The sequence below is a fragment of the Centrocercus urophasianus genome, unplaced genomic scaffold, assembly GCF_019232065.1.
Source record: "Centrocercus urophasianus isolate 14NV4802_14NV808 unplaced genomic scaffold, USGS_Curo_1.0 seq_16, whole genome shotgun sequence".
Classification (NCBI taxonomy): domain Eukaryota; kingdom Metazoa; phylum Chordata; class Aves; order Galliformes; family Phasianidae; genus Centrocercus; species Centrocercus urophasianus.
The window spans coordinates 15522851-15544969 of NW_024884711.1; the positions used below are offsets into that span (position 1 = coordinate 15522851).

A 22119-nucleotide genomic window follows, 5' to 3' on the forward strand; every position below is an offset into this window, starting at 1 on the left:
TGGTGCACCACGGTGCAGGCTTACCTCTGTAGCTGAAGGCACTATCAGTTACTTGTACAGATTCTGAGCACCATCAAGGAGGTGTTGTATTCTTTACAGTAAGTCCTTGAAATGCATTGTTGCATCTCCCTTTCTTGATGATGTATTTGTACTCATCTTCTAGAATACTGTACAGTCACCGTGTTCAGCACATCTGAAACACGCTGCTATCTTAAAGAAGCCCTCAGAAGAACACCTCAAGCTCCTTCAGTGCTCTCCAGTCTCCCATACGGTGCCTACTGCAAATAGGGATTGCTGCAATATATCTATTTGCAGCATGTTCTTACAGGAAAGAAATGAGCTTAAATGAGGCATTGTTTGTGCAGCAGGTTCTGTCTGTGTGGAAGAAGTAAGGCCTGAGTGTGATACAGATATGGAGTCGGATATATGTGGTAAGATATCCAATAGAAATCAAATCAGTGCCCATAGTAGTGAAAATACCAGGCTTCTGAAGAGGACATCAGCAATCTTAGTGAAATTACTTTGTCTAGAGAGTGTGGTTTTGTAACTCTCACAGCTGCTTGTTTTCTGAGCCACTGGTAAAACAGTTCAGAGTGTGACTGCTTCAGACGCATCTGTCCTGACAGATGGTGGTTGACAGCAGGTATTTCCATTTTCACAGGGATTCCTGAAATCCTGCCTTTCTCTACTGAGACCCAAAGGATGAACCTCTTTGTGGTTAAAAATGCTTTACTGAAGAACGTATAACATTACTGAGAGGAGTATGGCTGTGGCAGGAGTTCCTGCATTCATGGCAGGCTATTGCAGGCCATACGAAGGAGCTGAGAACATGAGTTTTCCCATTTCCAGGTGGCACTGCCACCCTGTCCTCCCTTAGCTGCAATGTGTTACTTATCAGAGGTCTTGTTTTTGCCTCATGAACTTTTCACAGAGCAAATTACCATTTATCTGAGGCTTTGGAGGGTACAGTTCCTGCATGCTTCATTTTATCCTGGCTGATAAACTCCATAACGGCAAATTAATTGCTTCAGTTTCTGACTGCTCTGCTGGAGAGGTCTGACCCCTGAGTCCTTCTGCATGACAGCAGCAGTATTTTGAAAAGTAAAATCCCTGCTCTAGTTCTGCAGCTGCTGCCCAGCACAGGCTGCCTCTTTCCTACAGTGGCAGCTATTTTGAGTGCTGAACTTCTCCCTCAGTTAGCAATGTGCTGTGGCTTGCAGCTGGTGGCAGGCAGCACCTGATTTCTCAAGGCAGTCTATGTCCGTCTCTGTTGCTGGTTGTTTCAGAGAGGGGAGCATCTGAAGAGCACTCTCTGACTTCACCTCCTGTGTTCTGCTGCTAGTGCTGTTATCATTGCCTGCTAGCCCAAAAGGTGAACGTAATGCATCACGAGAGTCCTAGGAACAAATGCCTGTAGTTCTGTTTGCACCCAGTTCTTAACCAGCTAGACTCGGTTCTTCCAGCACTGCTTTCACTTTATTTGTTTGTCTGAGTTCTTTGATCTCAGGGCCTCCGGTGTTTGGTCTTATGTACCTTATTCCTTGAAAGCAGTAAGATTAAGCTGTGCAATGAAAGGTTGCAGGATCAACCCATTTGTTCATCTAAGCTTGTGCCCGAGGCTATTGCATGTAAAACAAATCCATCTTAACTGTCTAAAAGACCTGGAAAATTGTTTTGTTAGTACCTGCTCCTTTCTTGTAGTTCTCATTTTCGATGTTCGTTTTGGCTTCAGATCTTGCTCACTCTCACAACCTAGGCAGGAAACAGCAACAAAGACAAGATGTTTTCCCATGTGACACGCAGAACTTCATCCCTATATATAGCATGCTACAAGTAGAATTTGCGTAGTTACATTCTTTCCAAACTTGTGGTGGGGAAAGTGTCAAAGTATGAACAGTTCTTCCACTATTCGTTCTGCAGCTTTGAGTTGGTGGAATGCACTCTGCGAATTCTAGAAGTCACAGGAAATGAAGGATAAAATCTTATGCTCAGCTCCGAATTATTAACTTTTATGAGTTAAATTTGGCTGTGCAAAATGATGAAATTCAGAAAGCTGTCTTTTTCCCTCCCTATTTGTGATCTTATTTTGGGCTGCAGCTCTTGTAAACCATTACTGTACCTTTTGTTCCAGTGCAGCCTTGTCTGGTTTATTTTTGAAGTTGCAGAAGAGACTGGTTACTCATCTGTAAAGGAGAGCTGCTTTCTGTTCTGTCAGTATCTAAGTCCAAATGCCTTTCTTGACTTCTACCTGATTGTTTGGCAGGTCAAATGCAGACCTAAATTTTGACCCTCTATTTTTAGTTGATTTTCGGATTTCCTCTGAATTAAAAAATAATTTTTAAAAAGTGCTGCATGGCTGCTGCAAGCAGATGGGAGGAGAGACAGAGCAACATGAGAACAGGCAGCGTAAACAAGAGTTATGGCAGTTCTCACAGGCTGAAGTATGTTTGAGTTGAACTTGCGGCCAAGTGCCAGTAGTTTGTCAGGTTCACGAAGTTCCAGGCATAGCGAGACTGCAGCAGTTGCACTGAGTGTGCCCAACGAAAGACAGAGCCTCCCAGAAACAGGAGGCTTCTGTAGGATGTGGCAGGGGGAGGAACGCTGCTGCATGTTCCACTGAGTGGGAAGTTCCTTACAATCTGATACTGCTGAGAACGCAGGAGAATTGTGTCAGTGCTACTCTCATGATGAGAGCTGAAGAACATTCCACCGTCTAGGAGATGCAGCTCTCCTGGGACTGGTGTTTCCAGGAGGCCTGCTGTTTGTTTCAGTGGGCTAAATCTGAGATTCCAGCTTAACCATTTTTTGATGGAAATACATTTTTAGTTGCACTTTTGTAAATCACATTAAATTTACAAATAAACTGCTAAAACACGCAAGCAAACGTCCTCTTTTCTGATTGGAGCCATTTTTGCAAAAATCAGAACACACAGATTTTGTGTTACAGATTTCTGACTGGCTAATGCAAGTGGTGCATTAGAGTTGAGTATTTTTCTGAAGAACGTGTCACAGTTTTGGAATGACAGATGCAATCTAGTTCCTAGTTCTTTTTGTGGTTAAAAATCCTATTCAAAATGCTAATTCTATATTGTTCTCATTTTGCTTGTTTGTTGTTTTTGTTGGGTTTTTGTTTTACTTTGATTTCAGTAATCCTTCCTCTATATAGCTGGATGGTGATGAATTGTGTTTTGTGGTAAATTATTTTGGAATCTCATTAAAGCTGTAAAAATGGAGCTCATGTTAAAAGGAATTCACCTGATCCTTGTTTGCAGTAGAAGTAACAGTAAGGCTGAGAAATCAGAGAATGTGTTCATCTAATTACTTTGTTCCTTTGGTCTGAACTCATCCTCTTTGTCAAATTTGTACTTCAAGAATGTTTCAGAGTAGAGATAGCTGCTGATGCTATGGGTCTGGCAGAAAATGAAGGCAGGAATAGTTGAAAAGTTACTGGAAAATAGAACAAGAAATAAATGCTGATGTGCCCTAGGCTGGTGCAAACTGAGCTGGGAAATTTTGAGCTGCAAAAGGCGTGAGGAGGGACTTTCAGAGATTGTTGTTTATTAAACAGATAAGTGCAAAATTATTTGGCACGTTATTCTCTCCACTCCTCATTTAAATGTAAAGAAGATGGGTTAAAGAAATACTTGTTTATTTAAGAAAAAAAAAAAAAGCAGAAGGAATGTCTTGCTAGATTGTATCTCCTTCAGCATTCTTGTTGTCAAGATGCTCTTCTTTCTTTTGTAAGACTATTTGTTTATGGCAGTTCCTTGTTCTGTAGCTGTGTGAAAGATGACTTAAAATACTGAACTGCCTGAGATCTGTAAAAGAATCATGGGAGAATTTCTCCTTGAGCTCCCATTTTCCATGCCAGACTGTTGTTAGTTATATTCTTTCCATTTGGAATGGCATTTCTGTATTCTTTGTCTGCTTTTGGAAACATTATTATTTTGTAACTTTTTAAATAACAAGTTTCATGTGATTTTATGGAAAGTTAGGAAAAAATGTGTTTTCCTGATGTTAAACAAAAGAAATCTATTTCATTCAGATGATGCGTATCTCTGTTTTGGAACAAGTCTTGGAATTTACCAGAGTGAAGAGTACTTGGTTTTATGAAAACCATCCAAATTTGGCAAGATTATACGTCTCTGGAAATTGGTCACTGTTTCTTCTAACCTAACAGGATTTTTAGGAACGGTAAAGAAGCAAAAGTTTCTAAAAGTTGTTCAACTTTATAAAAAGCTTTTTATTGCAGACATTGAAAGAGAGCTGCCTTGCAACTCTTCTTCTGTTTCTGGATTCTCCTGGTCTCCAAGTACAGGATGTGAGCACTGTAGGTTTGTTTTATTGTTTCTGTCTTAATGTGACCAAAATATGCATGGCAGCACAAACCACCTTACTGAGTGTACATATATTCAGTGTCTGCTTAAATACAATAAAGAAAGTGTGGTTTTTTTTTTTTTTTAGTTTAATAGTGCAAAACCTAAACTTTGTCCGATTTGCCTTTGAAAAAGACAGTCTTGGAAAACTTGGTTCTTATTAATAACCTACTGGCATCAAAATTCACTTAAAAACAAACAAATGGTTTCAGATGTGCATCACAGAATATCCCGATTTGGAAGGGAACCACAGGGTCATTGAGCCCAACTCCTAGGTATCTCCTAATATCTCCAACACCTCAGGTAACCAGTGTGGTATCAATACCAAAACTGATGTAAGGCTTTGTCCAGTTGCTGATTCTGGTCCTTAAAATTCTCCATCTTCCATGTAGACACAGGAAAGTCTGTCACATACGGTCCTATTTTTAGTGCGTGTGTGCGTTGTGTAGTAAGTGTGAGGTCATCAATGATTTTATTCCCCACTATAGTATTTCTCACTAATAGAAGAACAGTTCTTAGCATAGGAGGTCAGTTGGCACAAGGAGCACACAAATGAGTTGTGTATCCGTTGTCCTGAAAACAATTTGCATTTAATTGTGTGTATTCATTGATTAAAAGACCAATCAGCAATGTATTTTGTAAAGTTTTCCAAAACCTTCTAAGTATGGTATTTGACATCTCTAGGTTTATATTAAACTCATCCCTTGGATGTAGTTTTCAGTCACACAGGATGGCAGACAATTGTTTATAACATAAAATGTAAATCTCCCCCCCGCCTCAATAGAAAATAAATGAAAACTGAAGGTTAGATGCAATAACACCATTACTTATGCAGACGTATCCATAACAACTAGTACTTACCTCAGTGCTTTCTGCTCAGGGATGATGAGTCTATATATACACTGGTTTTTCTCATCAAGGCATACTGTATCCCTTGTGTTTTCATAAAGCACTGTAATTGGAAATAGTCTGACAGAAGCTTTCCAAGTCTTCATCTTGGCAATGAATCTGGCTGCAAAGTGATTCTGGTTATATGAAGCATTTGAAACTGTTTATCTCTCACTGCTGGTATTCATTGATTTGTTTGTATTTCTTCGGTGTCTCCTCTAGGCCTATAAAATCTGCAGTGCTTCAGCAGACGTTTTGCCAGAAACACCACAGTGAGCTCAAACTGAGTGCTGCTTTTTTATTTCATTCGGAGTGGTGGTAGTGGGTTTGGGTGTCATCTCCCTTCCCCCTCTCCTTCATCTCTGTGTTTTAGTGGCTCCAAGCACTTGTCGACCACTTAATGTTTGGATGCAGTCAGCGTGCATTCACAGGAGAGGATCTCTTGCATTTTCTCCTCAGTGTTGTACCTTACAGCTTGAGTTCCTTGCATCCTTATTTACAGCAGTTACACTGTGAAGTAGAAGTGTCATAGCACTACTGGTAATGGTGTAGGCAAATTGCATTTTGTTTTTGTTGGGACTGTGAAAAGAAGTGCGTTTATAGCAAGATTTTTAAGTACAGTTACTCTCACATCTTTCTGTCAGTTCTGCCAGTGTGTGTATATGTAAACTGCATATAAAACAGCATTAAGATTCTCATTTTATCTGCACCAGATAAATGGGGTTGAGGTGTGTTTTTACGTTTTGTTCTTAATAAGCAAAAACCAAACACAATGCCCTTTGCATTGAAAAAGTAAACAGATACAGCAGACAAAAGGTGAAGGGGACAGGAGACTCTTGGTGAATTGAGCAAAGACTGAACTTTGTCAGGACCATTAATTAAGCTGTCTGTGGCCAAGCTGGAAATGGAATTTGTAGCCCTTGATCCTAGCCAGCACAGAAACCTCATTCTGTTGTTTAAACTGGGATCAAAATTAACTTTGGTTACTTAATTTTCAAGACGAACTTTACATGAGTGGTGATAGGTTAAAACAGTGCTTTGTATGCAGTGTTCTTCCTATTGCCCATGAACAGTTTTTTCAACTTTGCTTTACGTGTGGAGGAGTGAAGTTTCCCCTAATAATACAAAAATCTTTATATCTGGATGGAAAACAACATCCAGAATCTCTCTGTTACACTGGAGACCAGAACTGCATCCAGCACTGCTCGAAGAAACAAAGAAGGATAAAATATTTCACGGCATCCATGAAACTCTGTTTCACATCTTAGCAGACTTAGATATGTTATTGCCCCCATGTCCACTATTCCAGATAATATGCTAGCTGTTAGATACTCTTCCTCGTTCCTGTCAAGCATAACTGGAATTAAGCCCCTGGAAATGGACTCTTCATGGGTGCTCTCTTACAGAAATGTAACTGTGTTCCATCTACTGATGGCGTCCACTCACATTTCCTAACATTGTTCTCTTGCTTTTAAAGCCTGAGTCACAGTGAAAGAGCTGAGTTATAGTTGCAGCTATTCCTCAGTTTCCCAGAAAATCCAAGGACCCTGTAACTGTGGCATGTACTGCAATCTTCCTTTCCTCTGCCACTCCAAAGTCACTCTTAAATCATAGATTCTTAGGTGCTTTAGTGTATACCAGAGTCACAGTTTGCATGGGTAACACGTGAAGGAAACTACAGCTATATTGAGCTGTAGAAAAAGTAGTCTGTTCCTTTTTAGTTAAATTAAGTGATCAATTGGAAAAGAAGAGCCATTTAGACTCTAAGAGAAAATAAGCTGATTATCTTTTTCGTAGCTTCCCAAGATTTTCATGGCTGAATGAAGATGTGTATGCATGTGGATTCCCCAGGCCCCTAGATGGCATGCCAATCCTTTTGACAAATACTTCAGGCTATTTTCCTTCTGTTAACTTGATATGAATTAATAGAAATGGGGAGACCAGCTCTGGAGATGTTCTTCAGCTCAGGCTATTGTCCAGTTAGCATTCAAGAGAATATAAAATATTTTAAGAAAAGGAGCTAAAAAAAGCTGATATGAACTCAAAGTAAGGTCCTCACAAGTCTTACTGGCTTGATCTTTTAATTAAGTAGTTCATACAGGTCTTTACCATCTCCTGTAATAGAAACTAAATTTGAAGTGAGTATTTACAGCAGTCCAACGTTGCGAGGAAAGCCTTGCTCCCGCCTGATGCTGTTCAGAGGTTCAATGAAAAGAATTTATGATCTTGGTTCCTTTGCAGCTGTAGTGGCTTTTAATGTTGCATACCCTGCTGATTTATAGTCCTAGTTGATAGCTGCAGAGAGAAGGCTACTTACTGCGTGGACGAGGAGAACGGACTATGTGTCCATGTCTTTCCAGCAGACGCTACCTCAGGCGGCATCATGGCTGTAGTGCTGTGTGCCTGCTGTCGTGTACCTCCGTCCTAATCACAGAGAGTGTTGTGCCTTCCTGTGCCTTCCTTCCACAGCCCACTCTGCCAAATTTCTTTCCCACTGACGTCAGGCTGCAAGCAAATGTAGCAGTGCTTGGATCACATCTTGTACCAGTGCATGCTTTCGGACCTGGAAGCTGGAAAGTGATTACCCGAGTGATCACGACAATAGGAAAACTTAACTTGCATTTTGACTGCCCAGAAAGGATTTCTCCTTACCAAAGCAGTACAGAGGTTTGATGGTGTATTGTTTTTTGTTTGGGTTTGGTTTGGGTTTTAAGACAGCTGTCACTCTGGTATATTTCAATGTTACTAATTTAATAAACTGTTTTCAAGCGTATGTAGATGAAAGAGGTACGTTGACTCAGGTGAAGATGGTAAGGAGGGATTGTTACCACATCAAGCTGGCAGGCTCAGTCTCCGAGTTGGAGATTCTTCGGTGAGGAGCATCTGAAGCTTTTAATGAGCCAGCCAAGTTGTAGGACTGCTTCTGGCTTCAAGGGTGGTGCTGACATGGGAACCCTGAAACAATGTGCGGCTTTTTCTTTGTTACAGAGCTTTTCTGAGCATCTTGTCTGGAGTTCATTGGCAGACAAACAATGTCAGTCTCCTGCTGAGGTGATTTGTTTAAGGTATTTATTTCCATGCCCTCTAATTCATGCCACCTTTCCCACAGTTTTCTGTCATAGAAAATATTTGTCTTCATTTTGACTAGGTTATTAGGTAGCCCACTGACTGTATAGAAAAGCTTTAGAGCTAGAATAAATTACATAGGAGTTACTAGGCATTTCTCTGCTTCTCACTGCAAATCAATACTACTCTGTAGAGCAAGGGGTGAAAATGCTCACACTGGATTAAGCAATGAATATTAAAAGCTGCTAACATCCAAACTGAATGGAGAGGGAGATATTTCACTTAGCCTTGGCAAAGTTATTTAGAAACAGGAATAGTGAATAGAAGAGGCTATTTGGGAGGGACAAGGAAAAAACTTAAGGAATTTTGGAAGATCAGAGGGGAGAGTATTCATGCTGGTGGTCTTAATTTCTGTTGTAATCCGGTGATCACGCTTAGTCCTGAATACCAAGAGAGTTCAAAGCACTTCAGTCAAATATCTTGAACTAATCCTGGCAGGAATGCAGTTACATGGTTCTGATGCTGATATGCAGGTGTTGAATCTGGAGAAAGACTTGGTTGTCAGTTGGTTTCCATTATTAGTTTGTTTGGAAACAGCACAGCGAAGAAGCTCTTCCTCTAAGTACATATCCTTTTAACAGGCCTTACCTTTTTAACCAAATGTTCTCTGGATGTGTTTTAAAGAGTTTGGTTAAACTTTTCAGGATATTTCCCGAGGAGAGAGAATTGACTGCAAAGGAAATCCATCTGTTACTGTGTATAGTAACAGACTTGGAAAGGTGATGTTTTTCTCTTGTACATGCAATTGCACTTGTAAGGTTATTACTGAAGTATGTTTTGAAAAAAGACTGCTATTTTTAAAGTAAAAAGTGTCTTTCTGTAGTCTGGTAAGTCTTTTGGGGTGAAATTATTTAATGCCATGTAGGGAGTTCTAAAAATTATGTCTGAAATAAATTCAACAGAGCAGTAACAGCATAGGTGAATACATATTGAGCAGCATGTTTCAGAGTTTACATTGCCTTTAAATTCAGCATCAGAACCTTTATTTACTGAATTACTCTGTTTTATCCCTTTACTAATTTCTAATAAGTGTATGCTATACTTCTATAACGAGCCATTGACCAGAGAATGAACAGTATGGAAGAAAAATAATCCTGACTGACTGCTGTAATAATGGACAGTCCTATCAGCTTTTAACAGATAATTGCTGTTAGAATAGCAACAGTAATAGAATTCAGGAGACACTGAACCATCACTTAAGAAGTAATATTTTTTTTTGTAGCAATTAAAAATAGAATTAGCAGTGGATTGTGAGAGGAATGTGCATCTTTGAGATAAACACAGCTATCAGGAAAGGTGTATATATTCTGTAGGTATTTATGTGTCGTGTTCTAAGACAGCCTTGCCTGACTTTTCAACATTCTGATGTCCTTTTTTTCCTACCCCCCTCGTTTCCAAGTTATGACGACTTGAAGCAGCGTGGTGGTACTTTTTGGAGCTGTACTGAGTGAGGAGTGAGATAATGCTTGCCGGCAGTTTGCACTGGGAAAAGCTCAGGTGTGCAAAAATGAGTCACGTATTAATAGATGGTTCAGTCATTTCAGGTATTTTTAAGGGCATTGGTAACTCACAGTGCTTTGTGGTCATGATGAGAAATTCATTGTTATTTATTGAATTCAGCATGGCTTTGGGGGTGATAAAGTGAAAACAATCTTTAAGAATGCACTTGGCATTAAAACACCTTTGTTTTCTTTTTTTTTTCTTAAGCTCCTACTAAATTTCAGTGTTTTAGGCTTAACTGAATTGTGCGTGTCAGAAACGACAGGGACAACTCCTCAGCCCGAGAGGTGGCTGGAGGTGCGCGGGGTGAAGTAACGCCGGGCAGCCCGCGGCTGCCAGCGCGGGAAATGGCGGCGCAGAGCGGCGCGCGCCTCGGGGCCGCCACGAGGGGGCGCCGTGGTGACGGCGACGCAGCCCGATCTCCGTCCTGGGCGAGGCACGTCGGTGGTGGAACGTGCGGGGTGGGTGTCTGGGGAACGCGGCCGGGCTGTGTTTGGTGGTGTCTGGTGATGGCACGAGGGGCGACAGGCGCAAACCGGAACACCGGAAGTTCCGTATGAACTTGAGGAAAAACGTGTTTACTGCGAGAGTGGCAGAGCACTGAGGAGCAGTGAGAGCAGCCCAGAGCGGCTGTGGTGTCTCCTTCTCTGAAGGTAATTGGAACGTGCCTGAATGCTTCCCTGTGTGACCTGCTGAAGAGAAACTGCTTTAGCACGGGGTTGGACTTGATCTCCTGTGATCCTGTCCCTTCCAACACCTGCGATTCAGTGATTGTGTGAAGCAGCAGACCAACAGGTGACCTCTTACATCACCTTCAGTGAGTCACAGGAAGGGTAATTACTGTCTCCTTCTAAAACAGCCTTCTCTCAAAACAAAGAAAACAAACATGGAACAACTGCTTTGTGCAAGGCTTTGATGGCACAGTAAATAATGTGCAGTAAGCAGTTTTCCTTTTGGTTCTTGGTGAATCGCAGAATCACGGTATTGGAAGGGACCTCATGAGATTGTGTCCAACCCCCCCTAAAGCAGGTTCCTTACAACTGGTCACACAGGTAAGCATCCAGGTGGGTCTTGAATATCTCTGCAGGAGACCACATCCTCTTTGGGCAGTCTGTTCCAGTGCTACATCAGCCTTACAGTAAAGAAGTTCTGCTGTGTTTGTCTGGAACTTCCTGTTTCAGGAAGTGTTCAGATTTTAGGACATTGCTCCTTGTCCTTTTGCACCACTGAGAAGAGCCTGGTCTGATCCGTTTGCCTACCACCTGCCTTCAGGTATTAATAAATATTAATAAGTTGCCCTCACAGTTGTCTTTTCCCCAGGCTGAACAGACCCAGGTTACTCAGCCTTTGCTCATATGGGAGATGCTCTAGGCTCTTTACCATCTTTGTGGCCCTCTGATGAACTCCTTCTTAGGAGGTCCCAGTCTTTTTTGAACTAGGGAGCCCAGAACTGGACACAGTAAAGATATTTATGTAGGTTGCTTTGAAAGTAATGCCTCCTGTTTATTTCTTTGGAAACTGTAGCAGCTACAAAGAGTGAAATAACACTATGTGATAGAGCCAACTCTCAGCTACAAAACGTTATTTTTTTGCGTTGATCATCACCATTAATTAGGCGTTTTTGTCAGTGATGAACAAGTGCTTGCATTCTATACTCACAAACATCTACACAAACAGAGGTGACCCATAGTTCCATAGCTTCTTTGATGGCATCATTGCTAGAAAAACATTGTCCATGCAGTTCAGCTTTCACTGTGCGCACATACGCTGTTTGGTCTCTATAAATATTCAGCAAGCATCAGTGGATAGCAATGGGTGCCATTTTTTCACATGGAAGAATTCAGTGGCACATCTCTGCTTTGTACACGTTTCCATGTCAGACACCTTTCTGTGAGTCTGCCCACAGCAATAATATGTAATGGAATGTTGGTGGAAAGGTTCAACTCCTCCTCAACTCTACTGCCGTAAGACCAACGTTTGCCTCTGACATCGTAGGCCAACATAATAAAATAGGATGCATTATTTTTGGAGCAACCTTCATATGCATTAAGTACATTGCCTGAGGTGGTAGATGTTAGTGTTTCCAGCCAAATTTAGAAGCAGCCTGTTTTCAATGACACTTGAAAATTTAGTGCTATGTTGATCGTCTGAAATGAAGATCTTCTGACATTGCGGATGAAATATGTGTCACTGAAGTTCAGTTGTGGTTTAGTTGGCCATGGAGTTGGGATATAATTATATTATTTTAACTCCTGGAGATCATTACTACTTTGGGAAATAAAGCCCCCAAGCATCAGAACTGTCAAGATATATATTTTGAACTTTTATTTAAAGTAATACTGGGTTTTATTTATTTTGGAATGCTTAGCCAGGTTTTCATTATTAAAACTAGACTAAAACAAGGCTTTGAGTATTTGAGTAATGATAATAAAAAGGCAAAACACCAACCTATAAATTTTCAAAAATTTTTAATAGGAAAACTAGCTATTTTGAAATAACTGCTTGCTTTATGCAAAACTGTTTATCCTGGAATATGGATTTAAGCATGTACTCACCTTGCACACTTGATTTGAGAAAGCACAGGCTTCCTGTGTTTTTTGTTAAAATTGCTCTTCTGGTAGTTACCAGGTTTTGCCCAAAAAAGGCCAGTCTTCCCAGCGGATTTGCCCAGGCCAGAACCTGGTTCTCATAACAACCCACTAAATTCAACCCTAAATCAGCCTGCTGCCAACTCAAAAAATTATTTCCTCATAATTTTGGCAAAATGCTGAACATAAGACAAATGTTCCTCCTTTTTTTTTTTTTTTTTTTTTTTTAACTTCAAAATGTAATGGGAAATGATGTAGTGGAGAAATGTGTGAATTTTGGAAATAGGGGCGTTTTGCCTGAGCACCTAGAAAATTTGTGTCAAGGGCTGAGTCTGCATTGGAAAGTAACCTCCAGCCTTTTTCCCCCTTTGTCTCCAGGCTGTCAGCGCAAGGAATGAAAAATGCTTTCCCTGCCCAACATCCCCATATCTGCTCGCCCCCGGGGTGGTCACAGCTATGCTGGCAGAGTGTTTTTATTGGCCTCCCGTGTCACTCAGTGAGGCGATACAACTCTGTCAACAGAAGGCCTTTTGATGTACTCTCGCTGTGTCCCCATCAGAGGGCTCTGCCAGCATAGCTGTGCTCTTGCAGCTAGTGCAGAGGGCAGGGAGCGAGGCCAGCGTGAGGAAAAGAGCATCGTGCTGATGTGTGTGTAATGGTGGGAGTGCTGTGTTATGAAGCTGATCTTATCAGTTTCAGAGCAGAAAAATACCTCTGAATTATGACTTTTTAAATTATTATTTTGGGGGGACTTCAGGTTTGGGTGAATGAGAGGGGTTTGGCTGTCCACAGTATGTGCATTTTTAAAACTGACAAAAGACACTGATCATAGCATGGTGAGGAAGGAAAAATAAAGGTTCATTTCATTATTGAAATGTGGTCATTTAGGGAGTACTTACATTGCATGTTATGTCCTTTGTGTTCACTTGACTGTTAAGTGAGAATTGACCTTTTATTTTAGCACTCTGCTGTGCCACCTCCTGCAATTATTTGATTTGAATTAAATGCTGGAAAATTTAGTGAAAATGGCATTCTAATTTTTCTCTATTTCAAGCTTCATTAAGTATATTTGCACTTAGGAGTTGCAAGCAAGATGTTAACATTTCAAATGCTTAAAAAATGGAATACATCTCAGAGTTTAAAAAGTAAAATAAAATAGCAGCAGACTCATGGTCTTTCCCTCCTCTTGGGGGACTTTCCCAGCTCTCTGCTTGTCTCCTATTGATCTGATTAATGACTGTTTTACTTGTTTAAAATAACCATCAATTATTGCATTTGATTACAGCAATAATTAAATGTTTCGAATAAGATCTAATTAACATAAGTGGCAAAGCATCGTAGCATGTGAAACGTGTGTGTTCACTACATCTGAAAGATCACGAGACACCTTTTTGATGTTTGTAGCTCTGCAGCTTAGTTGCCAGCAATTACTTCCCATTTGAATAGAAATCTGGTATCTGATTTACAGCGTTGCTTTTATACACTGAGACATGAGCTGCCGAGGATATTTTAAGGATCCTTGTAATCACAGCACACAATAATGTTCTCTGAGCTAATTAAGGTTGTGCTCTTCTGCGCAGCTCCCTGCTTCATAGATCTGCAGGTCTTTTAGGTGGGCGTTTGGAGAAGGAGCTGCATGAGGGATGCAAGGGTGGGAAGGGATCTTTCGTGTTCTGCTCAGGATGTATGTGGCCCTCGAGCTTCCCACTGAGAACACTTGTAGAATATGGTACCTTTTTATATGAAAAATTTCACAAATATTATGCTTGATTCATAGGACTGTAAGTTGATGTAAAGCAAGAGACTTGACTCTGTAGTCAACTCCAAGCAAATTCTGATGAACCAAATTGCCTCATCAAGAAATGAACAGATAAGTTGCTTAGGTCTGTCCATTGCCTCTTGCTAGACTTCTTGCTCTTGCGTGTTTGATACTGTGCAGCCTTGAGTAACACAAATCTCTTGGGGGATAGAGGAATGAAAAATCTTTTATTTTCTGGCAAGGAAAAACTGTTCTCAAGTCAGTAGATTGTCTGTAATAAGGACCACAAAAGTAGCAAAGTAGTATAATTTCAGACAAATGAGGATGTGGCTTCGTTGATCAAGTGTTTGGGTTGGGAACTTCCGTTCTGCTCCTATTTGTGTGTTGTATTATTTATATATAATATATATAGCACTGGAAAGTTATGCACACTCTCATTTTTCACTTTAATTGCCTATTCGAAGACAGTGTGACGGATCCAAAGGTTGCTTTTAGCAGCTGAGGAGCACTGTGGTTGCTTACTAGTATGCAGTAATTAACTTAATTGCAGAAATTTCAACATTTTAAAGAATCTGTGTCAATGATTCTGTGTTCTTTTCTATTATCTAAATCAGCAATACCTTTTTCTTATGTGTGGCTATATTACAAATCAATTCTCTTTAATGCGTTTTTTGTTTTTTCTTAATGAAAGATACTTTTCAGGACATCAGTCATTGTATTGTTTGCCTTTGTTTGGTTATTTGTTTTTTAAATTAAAAGCTGGAAGTGTCACATGATCTACTCAGTTGTGTTCTGGTGATCTACCATGTTTATCCTGTAATCCTTTCAGTAGTTATGTATTAAGTTAGTACATTTGAAGCCGTAATGAGAGCCTAGTTTGTCTGGATTATGGGAGGTATAGGATGGCTGTTGTTTCTGAGAGTTCAAGTCTGAATTCAGTGGTGGCAGCTAGCAAGGAAGAAGCATCATTGCACAGTAATAGTGTCATATAAAACATGTTCTACTGTTCTGTTTGCTATCAGACTAAAGCAGAGATTTATTTCTGTGCAGTTAACTAAAGTAACATAAATTATCTTAGTGTCCAGCAAAAGAAAAAGAAAAAAAGCTTTCTTAGACCGAAAAGGTATGATTTTTTTGTCTTATTTTATTTGCATTATAACCATAGAACCATAGAATTGTGTGGGTTGGAAGGGACTGCAACAGTGAGTTGTTGCTGTTTGTTGTGGTCTTCCTGAGTTTTCCGTGGTTTAATTTTCAGCTGCTTTTGAACATCTTTATCCTCCGTTTTTGAATGGTCCCCCTTGCAGTGGCATCCTGATACAGGGAATTTTGTACTAAAAAGTAGTATGGAGCTTCCATCATTCACTGGAAAGTTGAAAGATGAAATAAATAGTGTTCTCTTTTTTGAACTTGCCTGAACGTAACTTTCTGAGTCATCTATTCAGTGATAGCTCCATCTGGAAATGTGGAAGCATTTAGCATCTAATCTGTTTTTCACATTTTAAGTCCTTCTCGCTGGCACTCTGATCATGGAAAAAAGCTTCTCAATATTAAAAAAAATAAAAATAAAAATAGTGAAGGTGTCCCTGAAGTCAAGTGGGTTTAAAACTCTTGCAGACTTGTATTTATCTGCAGTGTCTGTCCCTGAGGTGCAGAGCACTGTCTGCTGTAACACATTGCTTCCCTTTTAGAGATGATGGAAGATGAAGATGTGTTACATGGGGCAAAGGATATGCAGCAGTCTGTGTTAGATTAGGGGTGTTGTCTTAACTGGACAAGCTTTGAATGCATGTGTTGTAAGTTGAAAAGCTGAAGATATTTTTTCTGTTAAAGATACTGCTCAGGTACCAGGTGAATGTCTGTGAAATGGTTGTTGTCTGTGAATCTGAAGACTGTGATCACAGAGGACCTGAATAGCACTGCATCTGGAATTGAAACTGTGAAATTCCTAGTGGCTTCCTTGCAGTGGGAGTTTTGGGCTGGGAACAGTTTCCAGTAACACTGAATTTATCTGTTTCTAGCTTTTTAAGCTATGTCCATATAAGACCAATTATGGACTTTGGAAGAAGCCAACAGAAATGTTTCCCTTGGCATCATTAGTGAAGCGAGCTGGTTTCACGGGAAGTGTAGGTTTTAATTAATTAGCTGAGCAGCCTTATATCAACCAGTTTTTAAGGCCAAGTGAAATACAAGACAGACACTCTGCAAACCCAGTGGTGGGTGCATGGGATGTCTGTAGGACTGTTCTAGCAAGCAAGAGTGAGCTGGGAGAACTTCTGTATGTGCTGTTCCGTTCCATTTTAGGTGCGTGCACCGATCTTGCACAAAAAAGGTGTGATTGTCATAAAAAACTCCAAGTGACTTTGGGAGATGGGTCAACCGTTTTTCTTTAAGCTTTGGTTTCATCTTCCCTCTCCCCTCAGAAATGTCGTATCTACAATGACAGTAAAATTTATTGGAGATTCTACAGCTACTGAAGAAACTTGATAATCCTGTCTCCTCATTTACACGTAGTATTCAGATGTCCTTCCTAAGTACCTGGACTCTTGTGAGTCTTGACCTCAGCTTCTTGCCTGTATAGTGGCACAGTGGGGTGTTAACAGTGCTGACCACTTTGTACATAAGATGTTCAGGAGTAGCTTCAATTTTACCATCTTTAAGTCACCATTTTTATTTCTGAGGGCATCTTTGCCACTTAGCACTTTTCCTGTGCACTACATGAAGAAAGCTTGTGGTTGTCAAATGAAAATGGAAACTTGTTAGCCTCACTGTCTTTTTAAGATGAAAAATTATTTTTCACAGTGATTTAAGTGCAGAAATGTTGGAAAAATTTTCCCATATGAAATTGTTCATTATACGTATCTTATAAAGTAAAGGTAGGGCAAAACCTTAGCGTTCTATTTTATTAAACAACTAAAACATGGCATGTATTTTGTGCACAAATGCTCGTGTAAAAGAAGGTTCTATGTCTGATGAAGTCTGTACTTCAGATGGGATGAGCATGCCTTTTTATTATTTGCTCTCTTTAAAGTACTTTACCAGGTCAGGATTTTGCAGCATTTTCAAGCTGCAAGCTGTTTTTCTGTAGAATGAGTTGATTTAGTAATGGTAGCTTGGTTCAGCAGTCCGTGTTTCATTTGGTTAGCACATGCTCTGCAGAAATTCCTGGCTTCATTTGAGCAGTTTAAAGGAAGTACGGTGCAATTTATGGCGTTAGCCTTAATTATGTATTCATACTACTTGTCTGGTTGCCCATTACGAAGCGCTTTGTGGATGTGAGAAATTGGAGGGTCCTAATCCCTGATCAGTTAAAAAACTGTATGTCATGTGGGTATTGGCACCCTCGAATCAGTCTTTTAATAGTGAATTGGAGCACCCAGAACACACACACAAAAAAAGCACAAGATTTTATTTTTGTAACACTTTGATATAGAAAGATAGAGAAAAAAACCAGCACAACAGGGTTTCCAAAATCTAGCACTGCAGTAAAATAAGAGTACATAGCTAATAAATAAATGGAACCCCGAGTGTTACAGAAAACATGTACTGCTTTCTGTCTTTCCGTTGTGTAATGAAATGAGTGGAACATAATGCTTATGAGAAGAAACAGGTAATGGACAGTGGGTGGCAGTTTGTCCCACTGGGTTTAAAGTGATACAACAAAAATAATGTAATAGCGAATCCGGAGTATCCTGTGTCAGCTCAAGAAGCCAGGGTGGCCACTTAGAGTAATGCTAATCAGCTAGGGTTTGGTCAGTCCCCTCAAAACCAAATCTGGTTGTTTCTGTGTGCTCTGTCTGCGTATTTTTCTTTCTTTATAAGAAAAGGAGTTCAGATTGGTCTGAGGCTGTGCTGCTTAAATACTTTTCAAGGAGATTTGTCATCAGTGAGTGTTTAATCCATTAGAGATGTCTGTTTGGAAAGTATCTAGGTTACCCCTGGCTGACTTGACCAGCCTGTGCATGCTTGAAGAAACATTGACCAAACATATTTTTTACTCAACCAGGCTGTTCTGTGAGCAGTGGGGAAACTGATGAGTGGACAGCGTGGGGAGAGCATAGTGTAAGTGCACTGCATAGGTGTTAAGTCCTGTGGCACAAGGTGAACAGGCAGTTATGCACGTTTCCATGTGGTTTCTTAACTTTTTTGCGTGTCAGGAATATTTTTTTCTGGGAGGGAAGGGGATCTTGACACAAAGGCACCAAGGGTTGCAAAGGAAAGGGGCGGTGAGAAGGGCTGTGTGAAGGATGAAGGTAGAGGAGAGGAAAGGTGCTGAGGGTGGGCAGGGAATGAAGAAGAGTGCTCTGAGGTGAGAACTGACATTTTAAGGCTGTGATGGGTTGAAGCTGCCCTGGGGAGGAGATGAGTGCTCCAAGAGCAGCTGAAGAGACAGTCTGGCTAACCAGGCCATCTGTGTGTCAGATGGCACCTTTGGAGGGGCAGGGCTCTTCTGAACAGGTGCCAGCTGGCAGATAGCATACTTCAATAGCATACCTCTCCAGAAGTTACAGGGTTTTTTTGTTTTCATCTTGGTTTCTCTCTCTGCAGTGAGTGTTATGGTGGCAGGCAGGGGAAGAGCAATGGGCTCTTCAGCAAAGCTTTCCCTTTTCTCCCACAGAGAGGTGCAGCACTGTGGTGTAAACCACCCCTAACTTTATCTCCTTCAGTCACAGAACTTTTTGGTTTATAGGTGGAGGTTAATCCCATTTAAGAGCTGGGTTATTGAAGATACAGTCACTTAACCATGGAGGCCTGTATGTGTGCCGAGGCAGTGTTCGGACAGTCCTGTCAGGGATCAGTGCTCTGCGGGCATCGATGTTGCAGTTTCACGGCAGGCAGTGCCATACAGGGGTGTCGTGTGCTCAGCCTCCTGTGTGGCTGTGCTGTGTGCAAACAAAGGCAAGGAAAAGGTCTTGGGAAGCTCGCTTCCTCATGCAGAATTATCAAGATAGCTGGGAAGGTAGCCAATGCTTTGTTGTCTTTGTTGAACTTAATGTGGAGACTGTTGTGCTGGTAATTGCTGCGGGATTTCCCCAGGCACCAGAAAGGCAAGGAAGATAGACCGGGTTGCCGTCTGTGTTGGCACTTGTGCTTTTATCCTTCTTGATGGTATTTCTCTCTTTATGGGTGTATTGGTGTGTCAGCAAATCCTAGAGTCTGAGCTTCCCAGGAACAAAGGTGGGAAGAAGGATTAGCATCAGGCTGAGTTCTGAGGGGCGAGACAGGGAGTTTTCTGCTCACCAGATACAGACATCATTGGCTTCAGGTAATACGGCAACTACTGCACCTACCCTCAAGCACAGTCTCCATTCATTTCAGTTAGAAATCTTCCTTATGGCTTATGGCAAGGTAGCTGAGACATTCCAAAATAAATTTTATCATGTTCTGAAAACAAAAACCACAAAACTCATCAGAAGCAACTCATGAGACTAAACAAATGTGCCTATCAAGATAATGAGCTTCTTGAGATTAGCATTGCTTAAAGTTGCAGCAAGAAATGAGAGCAATCTAAAACACAGCCTAACTGCAAGAACTCTCCTTGTTTGTTTGTTGTTGGGTAGGTTATGCTTGTTTATTTTTTCTCCTCCAAATACAGTTCTCCAAAATAAAAGATGACTAGCAGCAGCACTATAGGGAGCTATTTACTGAAAGCAATTTGTGTTTGTAGTTAAAAAAGCAGAAGTTGCATCCAGAACTGCTTTTAAAGTCATGCATGAAATATATTGTTAATGGTTTTGTGGTATTATGTGCAGGCATGATGCACATTTTCAGTTGGAAACTTCTGAAGACTAATTGTGCTCAGCTCTTAAAGGTGCCTTTCTACGCTGTGGGGGCAGCACTGTATTTGAACTTCAATGTAATCCTCTTTTTTTGTATAAGAAATCTACTTAAGTTATGAGCATATTCCATGAGTTTCAGTTTGAGAAAATTAAGCTTTTCTTTTTTCAGATAAAAGCAAAACTTAACCAAAAAGGGTTTGTGAAAATAGTGATTGAAAACACATTATTTTCATTTGAGAGAGAAAGTTGGTACTTCAGGGATTTGGACTGCATTTGTTTCAGGGCTTTTGATGGTGGCAGTGCTCTGCTTGGCAGACATTTTGCTTCAAGTGCCTTTTTTTCTGACTTCTGATTGAGAGTTTCAAAAATAAGCTGCAGAGAAAGGGGAAAGTGGAACTCAGATGCAGAAGAAAAGTATCAAGTCCCAACTGAGGAGCCATAATCGGTCTTGAAACATCTCGAAATGTGTCAACCACGTTTAGAAATGGCTACATTCAAAAGGAAGAAAGCTTGATCCTTTTAGCACCGTAAATCATGGAAAGCAGTGAAAACTAATATTTATGAGGGGGATTGTGAAAGCCTGTGTGACAGTTGGAAATTACATCACTGTTGATGTTTCAAATTCTTGTGTAAAGTAATGCAGTACTGTGTTTATGAATGAATGAACAAATGATTGTGCTGTGCTAAGCATGCTACGTGTTGATCAACTGGGTTGAGCTATTTTCTATCTCTTGTTTTTGCTAATGCTACTGCGCTGCAAACAGTTCCGTATGTTTCAGCACAGAAGCAGAAAATGCAATTCAGTATATGTGTTTTTCTATTTCAGATACAGACCCACGTGTATTAGAGAAACAAGAACTTCAGCAGCCAACCTATGTTGCTCTAAGTTACATTAACAGGTAAGTATGGCTCTTTTTCAAGTATAAGTGATCATGTTTTGCACAGTATGTGTGGATATGCATATGCCAAAAGGGGATTCCTGATATTGCACTTCATTTTCTGTTACATGACACGGTGATAGTACCTGTTTTGCAAAGACAGTTGAATTAAAATTCAACTAAGTTGTGAACCACTTCAGTGTAGGGCATAAAGTAGCCCTTTTGCAGTAGTGCTCAAATACTTAAGGGATGAGGCTGCCAGACCTGTGTAACCTAAGACATGAAAAAAATTAAGAATCTTAACATTTTTTAAAGCGTTCACCTAAATAACAGAAAATAGATTTGGCTTTTCATTTATTGATTGAGGGCAGAAGTGAAACCTTCTGAGTGCTCTGCTGTGGATGAGCTGCTGTGTCTTGAGCTGCATTACAGTGAAGAACAGCCTGAGCGCTGGGGGTTTGAATAATATTTCCTGCAGAGGGAAGGGTGTTACGGGAGAAAAAAGAAGAGGTAGGAAAGTAAAAAGTGATGTTCACTTGGTGAGGTGAGTAAATTTTCTCCGCTGCATGGGACTAGTACAGTTGCAAATAGCTGGTATTGGCATGATTTCCTAATTGGCCAGTGGCTGCTGTTCTTCCTGGACACGGTCCTACTCTTTTAAAGCATATTTTGAAATTAACCATGACCCTTTTTAACACTTCTGTTGATCTCATGTAATGTATAAAACTTGTTTTGCGCTATGTAGGCTTGGTATGTAGTCATGTGTATTGGTTTGCTTCTTTTTCCATTATATACTTGGGCGTTTTCTCTTGTTGCTTCTGTGGTTATTGTACTTAATGTGAGGGGGAAGAAAGTTTTATAAGAATTAGGGAAAAGCTGTGTTAAGACCATAGGAAGTGCCATGGGACTTGACTGTCTGATTCAAAATCGAAAACTGCTTTTAAAAGTCAAGATCCTTTGTCCAGATTTCGTGATTTTGGTATCCCTTTTTAATTGATTTCTGTGTGACTGAGTCTGTTTTATTGCTGCCTATTTTACCCAAACTTTCTTCCCTTTTGGAGAAATAATTGTGCAGAGCTAACTTGAGTACTTTTTTTAGAGCAAAACCCAATCTTTATTAACTCTTACTGCTATTTAATTACTCTTCTAACTGTGATTTAATTTTCCTTCTAAAAGTGCTGATGTCTTTCGCTGAGCCACCTGCTCTGGGCAGCTCAGGCTCTT

General features: G+C 40.5%; 1 protein-coding gene across 3 annotated transcripts in view; it reads left to right on the top strand.

Annotated features, from left to right (window-relative positions):
- Positions 1-22119, top strand: part of JAZF1 (JAZF zinc finger 1) — a 171365-nt gene that overhangs the window by 67647 nt on the left and 81599 nt on the right. For 2 of the 3 annotated variants that reach the window (XM_042817548.1, XM_042817549.1), the window contains exon 2: positions 20844-20916. In XM_042817548.1, coding sequence (XP_042673482.1) covers positions 20844-20916 — 73 coding nt within the window. Of the gene's footprint in view, positions 1-14295; positions 14362-20843; positions 20917-22119 lie in introns of those variants that run through there. The other variant, XM_042817550.1, reaches the window with a different exon arrangement.